Below are 21840 nucleotides of genomic sequence, written 5' to 3' on the forward strand. Positions count from 1 at the left end.
ATCACCAACTCTTAACTCAACTAAGTTACACTAGCTAGCCAACATCAGCCTAACACGTGATGTAGTCACTAGCATGCATCCTCAGACATTCACCACTAACACAGCCAAACATCAAGCAATTCTAACAGCATAATAATTAGAGATAGCTAGCCAGATTAGGCATCACATTACTCAGCCTCCCAGGGAAAGTTTACTCCAAGGTGCTGGAAAGGAGGGTCCGGCTGATAGTCGAAACTTAGATCGAAGAGGAACAATGTGGATTTCGTCCTGGTCGTGGAACTACCGACCAGCTCTTCACTCTCGCAAGGATCTTGGAGGGGGCTTGGGAGTTTGCCCAACCTGTCTACATGTGTTTTGTGGACTTGGAGAAGGCTTACGACCGGGTCCCTCGAGAGGTCTTGTGGAGGGTTATGCGGGAGTATGGGGTGAGGGGGTCCCTACTTAGGGCCATCCAATCCCTGTACACCCAGAGTGAGAGCTGTGTCCGGGTTCTCGGCAGTAAGTCGTCTTCCTTTCCGGTGGGTGTTGGCCTCCGCCAGGGCTGCGCTTTGTCACCAATCCTGTTTGTGATTTTCATGGACAGGATATCGAGGCGTAGCCGGGCGGAGGTGGGTTTGCAGTTCGGTGAGCTGGGGATCACGTCACTGCTTTTTGCAGATGATGTGGTCCTGATGGCATCAGCTGCCTGCGACCTCCAGCACTCTCTGGATAGGTTCGCAACTGAGTGTGAAGCGGCTGGGATGAGAATAAGCACTTCTAAATCTGAGGCCATGGTTCTCAGCAGGAAACCGGTGGCCTGTCCGCTCCGAGTAGGAAATGAGTCCTTACCCCAAGTGAAGGAGTTCAAGTATCTGGGGGTCTTGTTCACAAGTGAGGGAACCATGGAGAGGGAGTTTGGCCGGAGAATCGGAGCAGCTGGTGCGGTTCTGCAGTCGCTTTACCGCACTGTTGTGATGAAAAGAGTGCTGAGCCAAAAGGCAAAGCTCTCGATCTACCGGTCTATCTTCGTCCCCACCCTCACCTATGGTCATGAAGGATGGGTCATGACCGAAAGAACGAGATCACGGATACAAGCGGCCGAAATGAGTTTTCTCCGGAGGGTGGCTGGGGTCTCCCTGAGAGATCGGGTGAGAAGTTCAGTCATCCGGGAGAGACTCGGAGTAGAGCCGCTGCTCCTTTGCGTCGAAAGGAGCCAGTTGAGGTGGTTCGGGCATCTAGTGAGGATGCCTCCTGGGCGCCTCCCTAGGGAGGTGTTCCAGGCGTGTCCGGCTGGGAGGAGGCCGCGGGGTAGACCCAGGACTAGGTGGCGGGACTACATCTCCGCACTGGCCTGTGAGCGGCTAAAGATTCCACAGGCAGAGCTGGTTGATGCTGCTAGGGAAAGGGATGTCTGGGGCCCCCTGCTGGAGCTGCTGCCTCCGCGACCCGACCCTGGATAAGTGGATGAAGATGATGATGATAGCCAGATTAGGCTAACTGACGTTACAAGAGGCCAGCTAGATTAAATTTGGATATTACATGACTGTCATTTAGCAGACACTTATCCAAAGCGACTAACAATAATTGCATTTAATGTAGGAAAAGCCAATGTACTACTACTTGCCAGTGCATCGCCTTTCTAAAACAAGTGACTAAGTGCATAATCTATTGCTGAAGGCAAAGTGCAAGAATAGCAATCAAAATACAATAGGTGCTTAAGAGGGAGGATCATTGTAGTACTTTTTGAAGAGACAAGTTTTGAACCTGCGATGAAAAATGGGCAGCAACTCCGCTGTCCTGACGTCAGTGGGCAGTTCGTGTCACCAATGCGGGGCCAGGACAGAGAAGAGCCGTGACCGTGTCACTCGACCGCAGGGGCATCTGGGTGACGGAGCAATCAATTGCCCAGAGGTAGCAGAGAGTAGCGGTCGGGAGGGGGTGTAGGGTTCGACCATGGCCTGGAGGTAGGAGAGGGCTGTTCCTTTCATTGCCCTGTAGTAGAGTTTTAAACTGGATGTGAGCCGCTACAGGGAGCCAGTATGGGGAACGGAGAAGGGACGTTGTGTGGGAGAACTTGGGGTGGCTGAACACCAGGCGAGCAGCAGCTTTCTGGACAAGTTCCAGGAGTTTAATGGGTGACGCCGGGGCCCCAGCAAGGAGGGAGTTGCAGTAGTCCAGGTGGGAGATGACCCGGGCCTGGATGAGGACCTGCACCGTTTCATCAGTGAGGAAAGGGCAAATCCTCCTGATGTTGTAGAGCATGAAACTGCAGGAGCGTGTGACAGATGTGATATGTGCGGAGAACAACAGTTAATCATCTAGGGTCACACCCAGATTCCTCGCAGTCCGTGTTGCCGTCACGACTGTCCTTCCCCGGGAGGAACAGCAGCTCAGTCTTTTCCAGATTGATCTTGAGGTGATGTGTCATCATCCACTCCGAGATGTCAGCCAAGCACCCAGCTATGCGTGTCTCCACTTGTGTATCAGAAGGGGGAAATGACAGGACCAGTTGGGTGTCATCGGCATAGCAGTGATGGGAGAAGCTATGCGAGCGAATGACAGAGCTCAGAGATGTAGTGTAGAGGGGAAAAAATGGGAGGACCCAGGACAGACCCTTGTGGAACCCCCTTAGTCAGACTACGCGGTTCTGACATCGACCCTCTCCATCACCTGATAGGAGCGGCCCGTCAGGTAGGATGCAAACAGGGAGCATGCAGAGCCAGAAACGCCTTTCTCCTCGAGGGTGGAGAGGAGGATCTGGTGGTCTACCATATCAAATGCTGCTGACAGGTCTAGGTGTATCAGGACAGAAAAGAGAGAGTTCGCTCTCGCGGCATGGAGTGACTCCGTCACTGCAAGCAGGGCAGTCTCTCTTGAGTGGCCAGCCTTAAACCCGGACTGGTGAGAGTCTAGGAGGTCGCTCTGGTGGAGGTACAAAGACAGTTGGTTAAAGACAGTACTGTACATTCAAGTGCTTTAGATAGAAAGGATAAAAGGGAAAACGATCTGTAGTTTTTGACATCAGAGGGGTTAAGAGATGGTTTCTTCAGGAGGGGGGTGATTCTGGCAGTCTTGAAAACAGAGGGAAAGCATCCTGATACAAGAGATGCATTGATGAAGTGGGTTAGGAAGGGAAGGAGTTTGGGGGCAACAGTTGCGACTGTATAAGCAGGCCATAAAAACAATGATTTGTCAAATAATTTTGTAAAATTCTCCACTCTTAAACTGTTATTCAAGTGTCTGCATGGACTGGCACCTGGGGTTCTTTGTGGATGCGTCAGCAGACAAAATAGTGCTGGGATCACAAGAGGCACGGTGAGCGGCAACTGCAAGGTTGCTCATCGTAGGACCTCTTTCGGGCAGACGGCATTCTCGATAAAGGGCTCCAATCTATGGAATGCTCTGCCCGTCAATGTTAAACAAATAGCAAACATTAGGTCCTTCAACAAAGCCGTTAAGGTGTGGCTAAAATATAGCCAGAGTTGCACACATCTTTAGCCAGTAGGAACTGTTAGTTCTCTTAATTTGTGTTTTACTCCTGACTATTTTATCTAACTGTTGTCATTTTATTGTTTTTCACTGTATCTTTTTTACAGGTACTTTTGGTACACTAGGGACGGGCATTGTAAACTAGCCCTGGGCTATAAATGCTGTGATACATGTCAGGGAGAGGGGAGGAGTCGGGAGTAGGAGGTGAGGACTGGAGTAGTGAAGGTTTCAAAATAGTTTTTTTTTTTTTAGGATTGGAAGCAGAGGTTAGGATTTTAGAGAGGAAGAAAACAGCTTTAGCAGCAGATAGGGAGGAGGAGAATGTGGAAGGAAGAGATTGGAAATTAAGAAGGTCCTCTGGGCCTTTTCTCCATTTACGCTCAGCTATTCTCAGGCTGTCTATCAGTACCAATGTTATTATAGTTAACAAGAACTAATTAAAAAATGAAAACTAGGTGTGAAAAAAACTTTTAGTTAACTGAAATAAAAATAAAAACTAGACTAAAAAAACAATAACTAACTAAAACTGTGTTGTGTGTTTACAAAACTAACTAAAATAAACTAAAATTACAGAAAAATGGCCTTAGTTTTAGTCTTTTTCATGCATACATAAGCCTAGTATTTTGGGTGGATATGAAATATATCCTCCATTTTTTCTTTAGCTGTGCCCATGCGCAGAAGTAACCAGACGTGCGCCAAATAGTTTGTTTCACACGGAGTGAAACAGTGTGAGCTCACGAGATCAGGACAGTCTCATGAGGCTAGCGCAGAAGAAAAAAAACTACAACTAATACTGAAACTGATAGAAACTTAACTAAAACTAAGCATTTTCAAAAAATAAACAATAAACTAAACTAGCAAACCTACTTTAAAAACTAATTAAAACTAAACTGAAATTGAACACACTACACTGATGATTCCTGTAACGTTAGCTATTTTGCTGCAATTGGTTCAACTTCTGTTTCTGGACAAAGGTAAGGGATAAAAAAAGATTGGAGTGAAAGGATGAACATGTGGCAGTTTGGGGTATAGTCCCATAAAGTCATCCCCACTGGGGCCTTGAACCCCCGTCTCCCGGGTGTGAGTCCTATGCTTTCACCGCTACTCTACTTGTGCAGTGGAGATCGGCAGGTTGATTTTGGTGTCCTACTTTATATTTGGTGTGCTGGGACTACTGCCTCTTGTGGTGCCAACAGAGAAATGCAGAGGGAGGGAGGGAGTGATAACCGGACAAACACTATTGTAGGTGCGCTGGCTTACAGCCATGCACAAAAAAACACTGCCTCTTGTCTAGGTGCGCTGGCTTACAGCCATTCACAAAAAAACACTGCCTCTTGTCTAGGTGCGCTGGCTTACAGCCATTCACAAAAAAACACTGCCTCTTGTCTAGGTGCGCTGGCTTACAGCCATGCCCAAAAAAACACTGCCTCTTGTGGCAGCAACATAGAACTGCAGGTCAACAACCCGACAGAGGGAGGGAGGGAGTGACAACCGGACATTTGTTTCTTTGGTGCGTTGCCACGCATGGAAATACATTTCAAGTAAAAGTACAACTCAAATTCCCCTTATTGAGATCTGTTTGTCGAACAGAGCAGGGTACGTGTCTGGGGCTGCTGATCGTTCTGAAACCGAGATACCATGTGACTACACACCGTTTCAGGATTTTGTATGATGAGTTGGAAAGGAATGCCTGGTGTAGGGGAGATACCGCCATGGACAGTGGCTTGCTTATTGGCTTGAGGGAAACATATACAGCAGGCCTAAAGGTTTGAAATCCAATTTCAGAAAGCCTCCAGGAAGCCTACAGCCACTTATAGCATGGTAAACGATGACTGATGAGCCTCCTTCCCAAAGAGCAAGACCCCTTCTGCCACTTTGGAAGCAATCTGTTAGCCCTGAGTTGACACCCTGAGTCAGGCCTTCCTGTATGTCAGGAGCTTTTAATTGTTTCTCTGTGGGAAAGTGAGAGCCATTAGCACTGTAAGTGACGAGACAGAGCTTCCAAAGGAAGGTTAGATGTTGGGAAGAGGGTGAAAAGGTTTTAGTCCCACCCAAGACACTCGTCGGATTTTTCCATGTGTTCTCTAAAGACCTATGATCTTGTGTGCGTGTGTGTGTCTGTCATTACTCGCTATGCTACAGCTGTACAGATTGCATGTTAATGAATACAATGCATTCTAATTGCACGTTGTATTCCATTGGTAATGCAAGGTCTGGTAATTTGTCATTCTGCTCTTGTCTTGTACTACACAGGTACTGAACGAAGGACATTGCAAACTATTTACCACAAGCCCCCAGGAACAGAAACAACTTTGGGGTCTCATTTATAAAGGTTGTGTGTGCACAAAATGTGCACGCCACTTCTTGCGCCGAAGTGGTGATCTATAAAGAACAAACTTAATGAGATTGTGTGCACCTGTACAGCAGCTCTGACCCATGTGTGTGCACATTTCTGGAGAAATTACAAACTACGACTCCCATGGCAGAATGATGAAACTCAATTTGAAATTGATACCAAACCTGTGTAAAATAATCAACATTAGTCTACCTCTCCCACATTATAGAGCTCCCATATTATGATGAGACGTGTGTAGGGGTTTGTCAGCATTCCTGATGCAGATGGAGACAGACAGCTTACTGTTTAGGTTTATGCTAGTGAATAAATATTATGGTGAATGAATTTGTTTTCACAAATATGCCATCTGTGTCCATGTTCCACATGTTGTCACTATGTTAATTTTACTAAGATCACCATGATCAAAAGATTTTTTTTATCTTTTTAAACCCGCTCACTCTCCTCACCGCAGATAATGGGAAAACTTGATTTAGGATAATCCAGATGGAGATATCCGTCTGTAAAAGAACCCTTCAAATAGCCTAGGCCTGCAGTTTAATCGGGAATCATCAGGAATTTAATTGGATCTGTGGGCCTACAGAAATTAGTTAATGATAGGATGTCAATGGCTGGGTTTCCCGATAAAGAACCTTCTTAAGGAACCCTTCTTTAGCAACCCTTTGCATGGGAGTTAAGAAGTACTTTGGAGTTAAGTGCTTCTTAACTCGTTCAGGAAAACCCAGCCAATGTCATTTAATTCATATACCATTCATACAAATGAATGTAGAACAGTGCTCTACATAAAAGGAGGAGGATAAAAACATAATTCAGAAAAACACAGTATGGATGATCAAACCGCTGGGTTTAATTAGAATACAAAACTCCTGTAGTTGATAGCCTACTTACAGGTATGACATTGTCATAAATAATAAAGTGAGCAGTAGGACAAATTTAGTTTGATGCCGTTTTCAACTCTGTTTCACACGCCATAGTTTCATAATATTCTAATCACAGTGCCGCGGATGGGGATTGAACCTATACTTTTCATTTTACAACCAACATCTTGCCACTCAGCCACCATGCCAGTCTTGCCTTAATTCCCACTACAAGGACTTCTATTTCACAATGGGAATCATCAGTATTGTAATGCAGGGAGACATCATTGTAATGCAGTCATCATTCATGAATGGATGCATGAGGCGGTACACTGACCATTTACAGGCAATAATGGGCGTGTAGAGGGCGGGATACGAGGTTGATCAATGTACGCACATTTACAGGTGGACTGTGTTTTATAAAGAGGAAATGTGTGCATAAGGTTTCATGAATCAGTTTTTTTTGCGCACACCATTTTCAGGTTTTGTGCGCATGTATACTTTTAGTATGAAGTATACACATTGTTTTATAAACTAGACCCCTGGGCTGTGAAGCCAATTGCCGCAGAGGCTAATCTCAATGTTACAAGTCACATGATTCACTTTGGGTCAAAAATACTTTACAGATACAGTACACAGGAAATGAAATGGTTGGGGAAAGAAACTAAAACAATTATGGGTATCACTCAAAGTCTCTCTTTAAATTATCAAGTTTTAAATCATTGGCTCCATTTTTATTTAGAAGTTTAGCTGTTTCTTTCATGTGAGTTGGCCTAAAGCACTTTGAGCTGCATTTATTTGTATGAAAGGCGTTATAATAAACTTGTATTATTATTATTATTACTACAGGAAGTAAATGTTTTCGGCTTCATGGGATGGGTGAGCAACTTTCATTGGAATGAATGGGTGGCCATTTTTCAAAGCCATATCCTTTTAATACATTCATGGCTTACAAAGACATACCAAACAGTGCAGACTGCTGTCCAGGAAGTAGAGGATAAAACATTTCCTGCTGGAGAAGGAACTTTTCAGAAAGTCTCTTGTAGGAAAAGTACACAGTTTTGACTTTTTTTGTTACTATCCTTATCTAGCTCAGAAGAGAAGACACACACACATGCATGTGCGTGTGTGTGCATGTGTGTGTAGCCCTCCTGGCACTCCACTTCATTGATTGAGAGAGATGCAGGATCCATGTTGAAGGACGCGCCCACAAATAGAAGCTGATATCAAGACTGTAGATACATCGCACAGGCGAGATGATCACACAGAGAATTGATCGTCAGGTCAGCGTTTATATTCTTACCTTTCGTGACAAATCGTCCACTGTGGACAGGTATTGATATCCTGACAGTTATTGATCCCATATAGAAGGGGCGGAGAGAGAAATGATGGGTGAGAATGAGAACGAGAGGGAGTGAGAGAGAGAGAGAAAAAGAGAGTGTGTGTATGTGTGTTTGACAGAGAGAGAGAGAGAGAAAGGCAGCCTCCACCCACTGGAGAAGCTGTATTGACTTCTGCAGCGTGGAAACTTACACCGTTTAAAGGATTTTTACCAATGCAACAAACACACAATATCCCAATTTATCAGAGCCCGCTGGGCCCTCTGCCCCCCGACTGCAGAGAGCTCCTATTGGGAGAGCAAATGGGAAATTCATCCCTTTGTCTCTGGTCTCCCAGGGTTTCAACCTCTCCTGATTACTGAATGTGTCTTTGTAGAGTTCCCGAGTTGTTTGTATTATCAGGCTTCAATTCCTCATGTGGAGATTCATTGTATCTGAAGTACTGTTGTCGTCAATGCCACCTCAGCTTGGTCCAAATCAAGACCAAGATCCCCCCAAAACATTGGTTTATTATTTTGAAGACATTAAATTAGTATGGGTTTGGTGGGATTATGATGGAATATGGGATTATGATAGGGAGGATTAACAAGATACATTAAAATGCACATAGCTCAGGAGGTAGAGCATAAATCCGTAAAGTCTGCGGTTTCGATCCCAGCTCCCGGCATTGTGCCAAAGTGTCCTTGAGCAAGACACTGAACCCCAAAATCACTCACATGTGGCATGGTGGCACTGTATAACTGTTGCCTCACAGCACGAAGGTCTCCGGGCCTTTCTGTGTAGAGTTTGCATGTTCCCCCGTGTTTACAAGGGGTTCCTCCCAAAGAACCCAATATGAAAAACATGCAGAAGAACAAATGCTCTTCAGTCCGTTCCCTGACAAGGGCCGTGTCCGAAATGCATACTACCTGCTACATGCTATATAGTAGGCACTATATAGTAGGCATACTACATACTATATAGTACCTACTGTTCCACAAAACGCGTGTAGTATGCGAGAAAATACAGCATGCTACTCGAGTCATCCAGCGGAAGTGACGGGGTACGATACTGTTTACTCCCGCGAAGCTGTGGTACAATTATCCGGTGTTTTCTGTGATCATTTTGTGTATTATCCACAAAAATGTAGCCTTTTCCTGGCATGGGATGTGCAGCTGCTGCTGCCGCCAGAAGACGTGTTAACGCTGCAAGGAGAAGAGCCGTCATGAGATCTTCTCGACATGCTTGTAGTTGAGGTAAATATTGAACGTTAGCTTCTAGCTACGCTAGTTAGCTAGGTTAGTTGATAGCCCCGCATGTGCTGGCTTGGGGCTAGCTATACTGTTACATTTGTACCAGGGATGTTATATTAAATAGATTCTGAGAGGCAGGTAAGCAAAACAATAAAACTCAACTCATTTTAAAGAGGTGGGTAAACTGAGTTTACCTGGGTTTACTCATCACTACACGCCTGCTTTGTAATGTTACATTTTAGCTCTACAGATAATGACTATCTATTATCATATTGTAAAGACAAGTATATGCCATATGCACAAATGAGTTAAAGTTTGCCCTAATAATATTCCCCCTGTAGGCTCACATGGAAGACAGAGGTCCTCACCAAGTCAACCTCCACGTCCCTGCTGAGGACCTATTTTGACGGCGCGGACACAAGGAGGGACTTCAGATTGTCAAAATCGACACAGAGGAACCTTGGTGATGGTTAGGAGGATGGGGCAAGACCATGGAGGTGCTAATAATAGCAATAACAATAATAATAATAATTCATTGCATTTAGAGCTTTTCTCAGTACTCACCCTTTACAATGGTCTTGTCATTCACACACAGGTGCTAGTCTTTGGAGGTAACATTACATCAGTCATTTAGCAGACACTTTTGTCCAGCATTACCTTATTCATTTATTTAGCAGACACTTTTGTGTGTCTGCTAAGCGACTTACAGTAGGCCTAATTGCATTTAACCATTTAAAGGTTGAAGACCTTGATGGTGGCCATGGTCCTGCTGCTGCAGATCATCCCAACCCTGGAGATGGCCTCAGAAAGTGTCTCGCAGCGGCAGCATCAGCACCAGCACAAGCTGCCTGGATCGCAGCTCTTGGTGAGCACGACTACCCCCATCCTGCCATAAGTAGTCAGTCTATCAGTTCATGAGTGTGCTTTGCCTTGTTCCTTATAGACAGCCTTGAGGCTTTAAACACCGATCAGTTGGTTATAGGCAGCCTTGAGGCATTTGTTTAAATGTATTTGTATTTAAATGTATGTGTAACACTGTACATAGTAATCAGTTTAAGTATTTTGGGGGGAGACAACAGATCAGCGTTCTCCTGTCAGTACCTTTTGCAAGGAAAGCTAATGATCTGACCAAATATAAACAAGTCAAAAGTATATTTGAAGACCATTGTGTAATAAAAATATCCAAGAAATGTTTATGGTTGTGTTTCTTCCATTATACATGTAAAGGTTACTTCTTGATGTATTAACATTTCAACAAAGTGTAATATCTACACATCAGACACATTGTCTTGATATGTCTACAGGTCATGTACAGTAACTTGGAAGGTCTTAACACAACACGCAGAGCGCTTTGGACATGTAACTCCCTTATCAAGTAGTCGTTAGTCAGACACATTAAACAGTGAAGCTTTCATAACCATCTCTGAATAATTCCAATGAAGCATTGTGAACCAACATGTGTGTTCCGTCTTTTATGCCTAATTGCAAACTACAATGTCCATTAGGAATGTTCTTTTACTCTAATGACTGGTTTTAGGTATAGTGACATTTGTTCTTTGACTGGGAAGACATTACAAGGAATGACACACAAACACCAATTTAATTCAAGAAAATACATTTAATAAAAAATAACAAACAATAATGGAACAAGATAAAACAGTTTTTTTTGACTGAGGCTTCTAGAAGCAACATCAGCCGGTCCTCCCTCTCCTTAAACAACCCCCTTTCCTCCCTCCACTCAGCCTTCATCTCTGCCTTCTCTCTCCCCCATTCAACATCAGCCGGTCCTCCCTCTGGAGGACGGCCAACTCTTCCCTGTTTACGGGGAAGAGAAACACCACGCTGAAAGGCTTGGAGTAAGTTAACTAACGTATGCATTGTTGTTCAGAAGCAATCCAGCGGTCTGTTTACTTTGGATATTGATTTATGTAGGACCTACATCTTAGAAGCTGGGCTGCAGGGGACGACGGAGACAGCCTGGATAAAGCACGCAGAGAACCTTGTAGCCATGTACAAGGTGATTTTGATCTACAGGCTACATGATAGCAAATATATTGATAGGGGCTCACAGTTTGTATGACACTAGAAAACTTATCTAACCTCATAGGACCTAAAGAGCCCCAGAACTGGGGTCAGCACAGAGGGAGGGGAGGCCACAGCCGCTTCGTGGAAGTGGTACTGGGTCTTGGAAGAGGCGATGGGGGCCACCCATGCGGTTACACCGTAAACAGGGAGGAGTTGGCAGTCCTCCAGAGGATCATCGTCCCTGGTGTGGTCGTTGGTCCCTGTAATACATCCAGAAGTATTATGGGACAATGAATACTAATATATTAATATATGATATATGAACAGTTGAACTCGTTTAAATCATGGAATGAACAGACAATTGTTTAAACAACGTCAAGTAACGTTAGGCTCGGTGGCTTAGGTTAGCCATTTAACAACTCATCACAATTTCGACATTTCTTATACATTTCTTAAGCAATCATGGTCATATTACATGGAAATGTTACTCTGTTTGTCTTGATTCTAGCTATAATAACATTTAAGCTATGACATTAATACGTTTTGAGCAAGAGCCGTCTGAACACCTGTAACGTTAGCAACCTATTAACGTTGGCTGGGCTAGCTAGCTAACGTAACGTCCACCACAGAGATCAATGCAAGCAGCTAGCTATCATGACGTTCTTTTTCGAAATGTCATTTCTACCCCACCTATATACACAAAACTGCATTTGTAGCTCTGTGTCGTTATAACTAAGATATCTGTCGGAAAAAATAATTTTTTCATCGACAAATTAAGTCAATACTTACATTTGAAAACTCCTGCTGCGGTCCCGGAGACCTCTTCGTTCGCCATCTTTTTTTATTTTTCTCACAGCCCAGTGACGTATCACGTCTCGACTTCCGGAACAGTATGCTCTGGACTATGCTACATTTTCGGCCATTTTTTCGCCGATTTCGCCTACTATATAGTACCTACTATATAGTAGGCGAAATACAGTATGCACAGTTTTGATGCAGCATGCTGCATCTCGCCTACTATATAGCAAGTAGTATGCAATTCGGACACGGCCAAGGACTTGGACTGAGCACTTGGACTTGGTGAACGATGGCTGCCCACTGCTCCTGGCTGCCCCTGGAGGAGGACAGCTTGGATGGGATAAATGCAGGGAACAATTTTCACTGGCGACCACTGAAGACATGTGTGTGTCCTGTGCCACCCCTCACTCATGTGTGCTGTGTATCTCCCTGTGTGGCCAACAGTGGCACCCCTAGAATATTTTCATTGGGGTGGCCTGTTGGGATCAGTAGCATTGTTAGGGTGGCAGAGCTACCGAAGCAGTGTCCAATGAACACATTTTACAATATGTGTCCACAGGGTTTCTAGTGTCTGTCAGCTAGCCTCGTGAGACCATCCTGATTTTGCGAGCTCACATTCTGTGCAAACCATCTGGCATGTCAGGTTAGGAGAGAGTGCACCTGGTTGTTGACAATGTTCACATCACTGACCTTCACTATTTGTATGAGACAAGACTAAAAATGTATGATAATAAACATGTTTGATTTTATCGGAATGAGAAAAAGACTTAAAACAGCTCGGATTGACACCTAAACAATAAAGATGATGGGAGCGTGCTGCGACTCCGCTTCGCGTCGTGCCTAACAACGCCCCCTAGCTGTTAAATAATCACTATAACACACAGCCTCTCGTGGTTTATTGCTTAAATATATAATTATTTAACCTATAGGTGGTTAAATACCTTGTTGCAAGTAAAGCATTCCAGAGAATGGCTGTGACCATAGCAAGATCGAAAGGAAAAAATATCTCAATTCAGAGCGAACGTGATTGGATGTTGTTGTTTTTTTCATATCACAAACGTCAACATCCGTTCGGTCAAAAAACACGTTCTTGCATGTGGAGGATAACTTTTTACAAACAATGTTAGTTAGACAATGTTGAATGCAAGGATTACAAACAATGCAAGGATACTGGACTCAAAGACTCACATTTTGTATTGAATTGGACGAATGCCAGTAGGATAACCTGTCAGCCTGTCAAGAAAGAATAATGGATTTAACGTTTTGAATGCAGCATACTCAAAACTACAGCTGTGGATATAATTTGTTGGCGTTTGCAATAGATTTGATCAGGTTAAAGACATTTTATTTTTTATTTAGGCCTAATACATTGGCCTTGCTGAATTAAGTCATCCAGGTTTGCCTCCTGGCAGCAAATAGATTTGACTGCGTTCCACATAGGTATGCAACCAGAAGCGTCATGCCTAGCGGCATGTGCCCCCTTAGATTTGGTTTATTATTATTTTTATTTTTTTAAAATATTTCTGTTATTGTTTGTTAACCATTACATTTTACAATGCGGAGCTATAATTATTTTCTCTACCGAGCTGAATGTATTATTTTAATTATGTCATAGACCACCTCGAAAGGCCACCACAACCTCTTTCAAAAAGCCAAACACCCTCTTTCTCGGTGGATATGGTTTCTTCCAAATTAACACTGGACCTGGAATCCCCCCCCCCCTCGCCTCGTCTCAGATAAACACATTTTCATGGTCTGCTTGCATACATTTAGATTAAGGTTGTCCTTAACTGATGAACAGGTCCTCCAAATATTAGGCTATTCAGTATTAAGCCAAGTGAGTAAAAAAAAGATTTGTTTTCCCTTACTTTGATTTTGAAAGTCCTTGAAAGAACGCTACCGGTAAGTTTAATTTCACACCGCTTGAGTGGCAACTGGTAGTGTGCTGTCCAGATTTTAAACTGCAAAAATGCACAAAAAACACAAAAATTCCACGCGCGTGCTTCGCTATCTCGTGCCCCCTCGATTTTTTGGGTTGCATGACGCCCCTGTATGCAACCCCAGGTTACACAACAGGTGCTTCTGGCAACAGGTTCGTAGCCGTAAGTAATGGGATTAGAAGGCACAATGAAGAAATCTCTCTCATCACTAGGAATTGCTCATTTTGGCTAGTTTCACAGTAGGAAGATTCTCAACTCGTCAACTGTGCGATGAGCTTACCATACCAGTGATGTAAGCGATTCCGTAATTCAAACATGACTGCGTTCTATAGCTACAAACGTAAATATCAATGTTGGAAATGTGATTTATTTTGTGTTTTTATCTGGGGGTTTTTCGGATTAATTTATTTACAAGTTATCTTGAAATATGAGAAACAACACGTTATCAGCTTTGAGTTTGCTATTTCTGTTCCTCTTTAAGCAAACATCATTCTATGCATGTAAAATAAAATAATATCTCATTCTCATTCACTATTAGGCAAAATTGCATTTTCTTAGCCTGGATCCTGTGGTAAGCTATTACATATAAACTGAGGTGTGATATTAACCATTTCAACTGAGTTACACAAACAAAATGCATTAATGCGCAGAGTGCTCTCTGAGCACCCTTTCTAGTTTATTTTTATTATCTGCTTTCAACCGGACACCAAATTAATTGCTGTGGCACAGCCAAACAGTAGTCTACCAAGTTACGGTTTTCAGAGGAGTTCAATCATGTATTGCTCTTAATCTATCATAGCAATATAGAAAAATGTCAATGTTCTTACATACTGCAACTTTGAAGGGCTAATGAATCGTACTGAAACCAATGAGCTTACTGTGATGAAAACCTGCTGGTCCTTTTTCAGTCCTTAAATGAGTATGTGGTTTCAATATTTCAATATATAGATCCTTTAAAAGAAGTAAAGTGTTTCTCAAAATCTCTTTAAATCTCATAGATTAAAAATAGATATTTTAACACAAAGGCTTGGTATTGCAACATGGTATTACAACTTCATACCCACATTAACCATCCTCCAGATGATGTACTGTACTGTTACTCTACAATATCAGCTTCCTGCTCTGTGATGGGAAGGAAGAAAGTCTACTGTATATATGTGCACTTCACTGTATTGCAGGTGTGGTCAGTGAATAGTGAATGGAATGCAGGTGAGCTAATTAGGAGCTACAGTACAGGCGAGCTGTAATGTAAAGTTCTAACCTCTGCATTCTGCTGTTCTGACCAATTAGGCCTGCTGAAGTGTGGCACAGGTGACATTTCAGAATGACAGTGCTGGCCTTTCTGCGCTGTGGACGGTGCTGCATACGCATGCTCAAACCCACGCAGTGATAGAGTGGCTTTCCTCATTAGATGCTTTGAGAGCCCATCAATATCTATATGGATCACATATTTGGAGGGAGTCCATGTCTTTTATGATAGATTGTCTCAATTTGTACTGTCCTCAGGGCTAGTTTTGAGGACCAAAAGAGAGCAAAGTTTGCCAGATTTTTTTTCTAAATCTTTCTCTCACTGTCCAGCATCACTATTTTCAAAGTTGTGTTTTGTAACATACGGTAACACTATTCAGTCACAGGACTTTATAGGACTGCCTGTTAAAATGACATCACAGAAGCCAGGTGAACAGGTCTGTGGCGCATCACCAACACAGCACACACAGAAGGAAAGTAATAACTAGAACTGACTGTTTCTCTAACAACTCTGTTCCTCTATAACCTAATGCTGTTTCTCTATAACCTAACTCTGACTGTTTCTCCATAACCTAACTGACTGTTTCTCTATAACCTAACTGTTTCTTTATAACCTAACTCTTTCTGTTCTCCATTGGCATAGGATTAACCGGGGATGCCGGTATTACAGGTGATTCAACGTCATGTGATGACATGAATCAACGTTGGATTAGGTTTTGATTTTGAAAGGTGAATCAACTTTGAAATCCCAACTTTGTTTCAACGGCTTACTTTTCAACATGGGTGAATTAAGGTATTTGAGTCAACGTTCACTGTTGAAATCACTGTTGAAATTGCAACTTTGTTTCAACATCTTACTTTTCAATCATTGCATGTAGCCACGGAGAACAAATGTGTGAACTTTTTACAATTTAATTTTACATTAGAATCAAGATGCACATGTAGGCCTACAACAGCAGTGAATGGGGTTGCAAAAACTTTGACAACTGTGCAAATAGCAACAACATCAATCCAACAATAATGTGAAAAATAAAAGTGAATGAGCAAATACTCAGCTAACAAGCTAAACAATATAGTAAGCTTACAATCTACAAGTAGCGGTAAAAGTTGGACAACAAGGGAATGACTGGCACATTGCTCAGCTTGAATATATGTAAATACTAGCTACGTCCAGGTAGTGTGAGACAAACATTACACACGATGCACCGCACCAAAATTTCCAAAGAAACTACGGTGTCCATAATAAAAAATTAAAAAAGGAAATTCGAATCTCATTGTTTGTGCAAGCACAAAATAAGGATTTGAAACCAATAATATTAATTTATTACAAAGATATATAAAGCAAAACCTTCATCGGGCCACTTTTTACCCATATTGTGCATTAAAGGGCTATAAGGCAGGTTGAAGACATCATGTTGATTGTACAGATCTTCAACAGAATTTCAACGTTGATTTATAAGTATTTTATCAACCTTTTTCAACCATTGAGCATTCAATGTTATTTCAAGGTTGAAACGATGACTGACATTAATCCAACTATATTTCAACGTTGAAGGTCGGTCGTGTGCCAGCTGGGAAACCACACAGTGCCGTGATCTGGCTTGGCTATCATATGATTACTTTTAGAGAGTATTTTCGAAGATGATGGTCAGTGTTGAAACTATCAAACCCACTGGCTAATGTGGATAAATATTGCACTAGAAATACTGAGCACCAAGGAGCATCCGAGCTGCATCATGCCCTCTCACAACCCCAGACTTGTTTCCACCTTGACCCCTCCACAGGTACCACAGCTCCTACTTGAAGGCCCAGGGTAACATCTTTAACAAGTGCATCATCATGGTGCACAGGCAGGCTCGCAAGAAGCTCCTGTTGTAAGTCGACACGGCAACGCTCAGTGGTCTCACTAGTGGTCTTATCCCCACTACCAATTTCTTCCTAGCCCCACCAAACAAAACAAGCTGCTGTAGCATTATTTTTACCTCCACCCCAGCGACAGCACAGGGCAAGAGGTAATGTTTTCGGTGGCGTGTGTGTGTGTGTCTTTGTTAGCAGGATTATGCGAAATGGGGGGGGTATAATTACTGCACACCCAATCATCATCCTCAGTGTTGACAGAGTTTGTGAAGGCTGTGGATTTGTCTCTCTCCAGGCCAACCAAATGAGACCCTCCATCATCTTCTTCAAGATAGAAGAGCTGGCCCCAGTACGCTCCAGCAGACAGGACCAGATACACAGGCGAGGTCCGTCTCTCATGGAGCGACCGCCTCACTCCGCCTCCGGTGTAACTCGGTTCTCCAGCTAGTCTGTGTACTTGACTGTGATGTTGATTATGGGCGATTGGAACTAAACTAACCGCACGTCACATTTGTCTCTTTATCTCTCTCTCTCTCTCTCTCTGCAGCTCTATAGTGCTCACTCTACTGGCGCTGATGGACAGTTTGGACAGTCAAGGGGAGATAGTGGTCCGGTCCGGTTCTAGTTCATGCTTACTTGTTGCCTACTCACCGTTCCGTCTCCTGCATCACCTGCCACCTGTCTCCGCCCTGCCCAGCTGCACCTCCTCCCTCATTACCCTTAGCATTTATACCAGTCAATTTCCCTTGGTTCTCTGCAAGATCATCTAGTGATGTACCCAGTCTGTTCAGCTCTTCTATCCACCAATATTTTGGAGATGTTTATTCAAATTGAGTTCAAGTAATTTGTATGAGTCAAGCATCCCCATCTTTTCTTGCATGTCAAGTTAGGCAGTTAGTGACATGCTTTTGATTATTGTTTTGTGATCACTACAGTATGTATTTGTGATCTTTTCTGATGACCAAGCCTTTTATCTAAGCAAAGCCTTACCACATTATGGAGGAACCTTGTCCCTTTCTCCTACCAATCCCTGAGAGGAAGAATAACCGTGGATGTCCTGAACAGTGTGATGGCCACATTTGTTGGGAATTTAGGTGGCAACAGCGTGGACCATCATAGTTTGACTGTCATTTCATGCCAGCAATATGAGAAAGTGGAGAAGTAGGTTATACCTTGTGAATATTCATTAAAAATCACCAATAGAAAATACTATAGATGTGAAATTCTTTGTACAGTCTGGTAGTGAAATGGTTTCGAATGGCCTAACGATAACAATGGCTGCGGTTACATGATGGCTTTTCATTCGGAATTAAATAATCCGAATGAAATCATTCGGAATGAAAGTTTTTTCTGCGAGTTTAATGGGAAATAGTCATTCCAAATGAGGGTTTACATGGGAGACACTTTTAATCGCATTTATTTGGGTCTGCATAAGGTTTGGGGCTGGGAAGGTTTCTGATTGGACATCTACATGTTTACGTTTACATTTGAATGAATAGGTTTGTATTCATTCATGTTGTACTCTTGTTTAAGGGTTTTCCAGTGGTTGTGAACTTGTTTGGCGTCTCTGTCGACGAACCCATCTTCTTGCATTTTTTCAGCAACCTTTGATAAATCTCTGTGTTCTTATATTTTCGACCATTGTAGTGGAAATAAGATTTGCCAAGGTTCGCTCAAAGAGGTTAAGTCTGATTTATTGAGAAAACATACGAGCGCAAAGACTTCAGGATAACGCACGTGAGTGGTATCCAACAGAAGTGAAGAAGAAAGGTGTTGCGGGGTCTTATATTCAAGCAATACACAGGTATGATGCTTCCAGGGATGTGATTGGCTAACCCATCTGTACACGTCATAATAAAGTGCCGGACATCATCAACAGTGGTCAAGAGTACAGGCACGTGATATGAGAAAGGGCGGTAAATCTTGCAGGGACAATGGAACAAAGAAAGGTTATTCTAGGGCAGACAAAGTCTGAGGTGTGTCGACCTCCTGGAGAGGTCATCCTGTTATAAATGAGGTTAGCACCGCTAGGGGTTTTGCATGTGAAAGGTTGAGGGAGGTAGAGTGAAATTACAATTTCTATGACACAATCCACTCGTGTCATTATTTTTAAATCTTCTAAAGTAGATATTAGAAATAAGGTTTCGGCTCGGGACCATCTCTTGCTCTTTGGGGCTGCCATCATGTACGTAATTGCGCCAGAAGGGCAAGGAAACGAGTTTGTGCAGAAAGACCGGAATTAATTTTAATACGATTAAGGGTATACATGTTCGAAAAATTATTTCAATCGGATTGAGAATCGGACTACACCAGCCCTTTACATCGGATTAGATTTTCAATCGCATTGGCCATTTTCATTCCGATTTAGGTGTTTACATGATCACTTTTAATAGGATAAGGCTTTCATTCCGAATGAAAAGGGAATTAAACTGTTCATGTAAACACTGCCATTGAAGAGAAATATACACTGACAGCGATGATTGTTTCAGAAACGGTCCGAGACAAAATAATAACGTGTTTACACAAGTATTGTGAAACACTGAACATATTTTAATGACTGACAAGGAGAGGAAACAGTCCAAGTTAATCAATAATAACTAGGCTCAGTATGAACAGTGTGTCTTATTGGCTCTGCACAGGCTGAAGATGGATAGATAAAAATCTGATTTATGTAGCCAGGCAGGTTTTCTGGATTGATAAAAAAAATCTGATTTATGTAGCCAGGCAGGTTTTCACACATACCAGGAATTTGACTCTATTTTCATGAGGACTGTATGGGGCAACGGAGCACTACCAAAACGCTAATAGATGAAAATTAAGGGATATGGCAGAATACAAGACGCATTTAAGTAAAAAAAAAAACAGTCTGAAAGTCGATTTCCGTGCCTCCTTTCATTGGAAGAAGGCGCAAAAATCAAGTTTTATTTGGATTTGTATGGGTAAGCCAGGCTTACCCTGGCTTATAGGAGTAATCGCCATTTTCTTCCTCTGCCACAGGAAGAACCTCGTTCTGCCCAGCCTGACATCTCATCTCTGCCCTGTCTGCCTCGCTCCTGCCCGGACTGCCTGCTCTGCCTACTCTGCCTCGCCCAGCCTGGAGCTCAGCAGCTCAGCCAGCCTGTTAACCCGTTTGACCAGTCTCTCTAATAAACACGCCTCTGGGCTTGCTTCACCCCCTTGCCTATCCTGCTTTTGGGTCCTAGACAGAAACCCTAACATCTGGGGACTGTCATGAAATGGTACTAAATCTGGACTAATTATTAGAATTACTTTATAGCTGAATTCTGATTAGAAAGATTGAGTATAAGGTTACGAATGTAAGGATCAAAGTGTTTCAATTTACGTATGGTTGGTTGAAATGTTAATGGGACACATTTAGGGAATTAAACAATTTCTAACAACCACAACCAAGAAGTTTAATTTAATTCCACAGAATATGCTCAGTAAATATGGTAAATATTGCTCTCCTTTTAATCCCTTAATTTATAACAACTGCCGCAATTCCTCACAGGAATTAGATGACCTCATTAATCCATTTTATAAAGATCTTTCACACTTAACGTGCAGAAACCGAGAGCTATTTAACCATCGACCTCCTCTGAATATTAAAAGTAATCCTATATTAATGGCAACGACTTGCCTACCATTGCAAATGCGGCAAGATTTGAGAGCCATGACGAGGCTCACTCACCCACTGAAATGCATAAAGTTAGTAAACAAACCAGACATGTAATGTTTAGGTAAGTTATGTTTTTTTAACCATATCTGTTGTTATCAATTTGTATGCAGCATGTGCACATGTGGTCCAAATGCATTACCATTAGTTCAGGAGTTTAAAGAACCAGCCATCAGGATAATCAGATCTGACTGTAGCTCAAATGTAGCCTAGGCTTTTTTATTTTATGTAGTGCAAAACAAATATTGGTTCGCGCGCTGCATTATATTTCCCCACCAAAGCTCAAATCAAAAATACACCCTTACATTCACCTTCAGTCATTTTTACCTCCGCCCCAGCAAACCACGGGGTGGGTCCATGAGCTGGCCAAACATGGCCTGGACGACCATTCATTTTTTGGACTAGAATTATGCAAAAACTACCTGACTGCTTTTCATGAAACTCGGTGGAGGGGTGTAGCATGAACCAATTTAGAACCGATTCAATTTTGGCATGCACAGAGCCACGAAATGCCTTAATGCTTTATGTGTGATGACAGCGAGGGGCAATTGAAATTACCGTGTGATAGACGGTGATAGATGGTTCATCCGATCACCTGCCAAGTATTTTTGAAAGTGCCTGCCCTTTTCCAAATATTTTCCAATGGAGAGTTTTGAGATGGTTATGCAAAGCCAACCATATTTTGCATCAGATTACTGTTTTTAGAGACATATTGCTATGAGGCAAGTGTTGCATAAGCAGTAGGTTTATTTTTCAGACATTGTCTCATTACCATTTTCTCATCCTTTGTATTTTCTATTTTCACACCAAATGTTTGGCTGGCGCCTGGTCACAATCTGACCTCAGAATGAGTACTCACACACACACACACACACACACACACACACACACACACACACACACACACACACACACACGCACTCCTCTCCCTGTGCATGTACCTGAGCCAAATGGCTCCTTAATGGACTTTTAGGGTCATCGGTGCTGACTGGCCATGATAGGATCCGTCCTATTATGACACCGCTGGGATGGCGAGGCGGGGAACA

At 42.8% G+C, this 21840-nt stretch overlaps 1 protein-coding gene across 1 annotated transcript in view; it reads left to right on the forward strand.

Moving 5' to 3' along the window:
- Positions 1–17566, forward strand: part of LOC311310548 (uncharacterized protein) — a gene marked incomplete at both ends in the record, with an annotated part of 35634 nt that extends 18068 nt beyond the window's left edge. Inside the window, 2 exons of the mRNA XM_084440057.1 lie at positions 17046–17103; positions 17414–17566. Coding sequence (XP_084296183.1) covers positions 17046–17103; positions 17414–17566 — 211 coding nt within the window. The remainder of the gene's footprint in view (positions 1–17045; positions 17104–17413) is intronic.
- Positions 17567–21840: the final 4274 nt, after the last annotated feature.

Source organism: Borostomias antarcticus (assembly GCF_949987555.1).
Source record: "Borostomias antarcticus genome assembly, chromosome: 6".
In the NCBI taxonomy this organism is placed as follows: Eukaryota; Metazoa; Chordata; class Actinopteri; order Stomiiformes; family Stomiidae; genus Borostomias; species Borostomias antarcticus.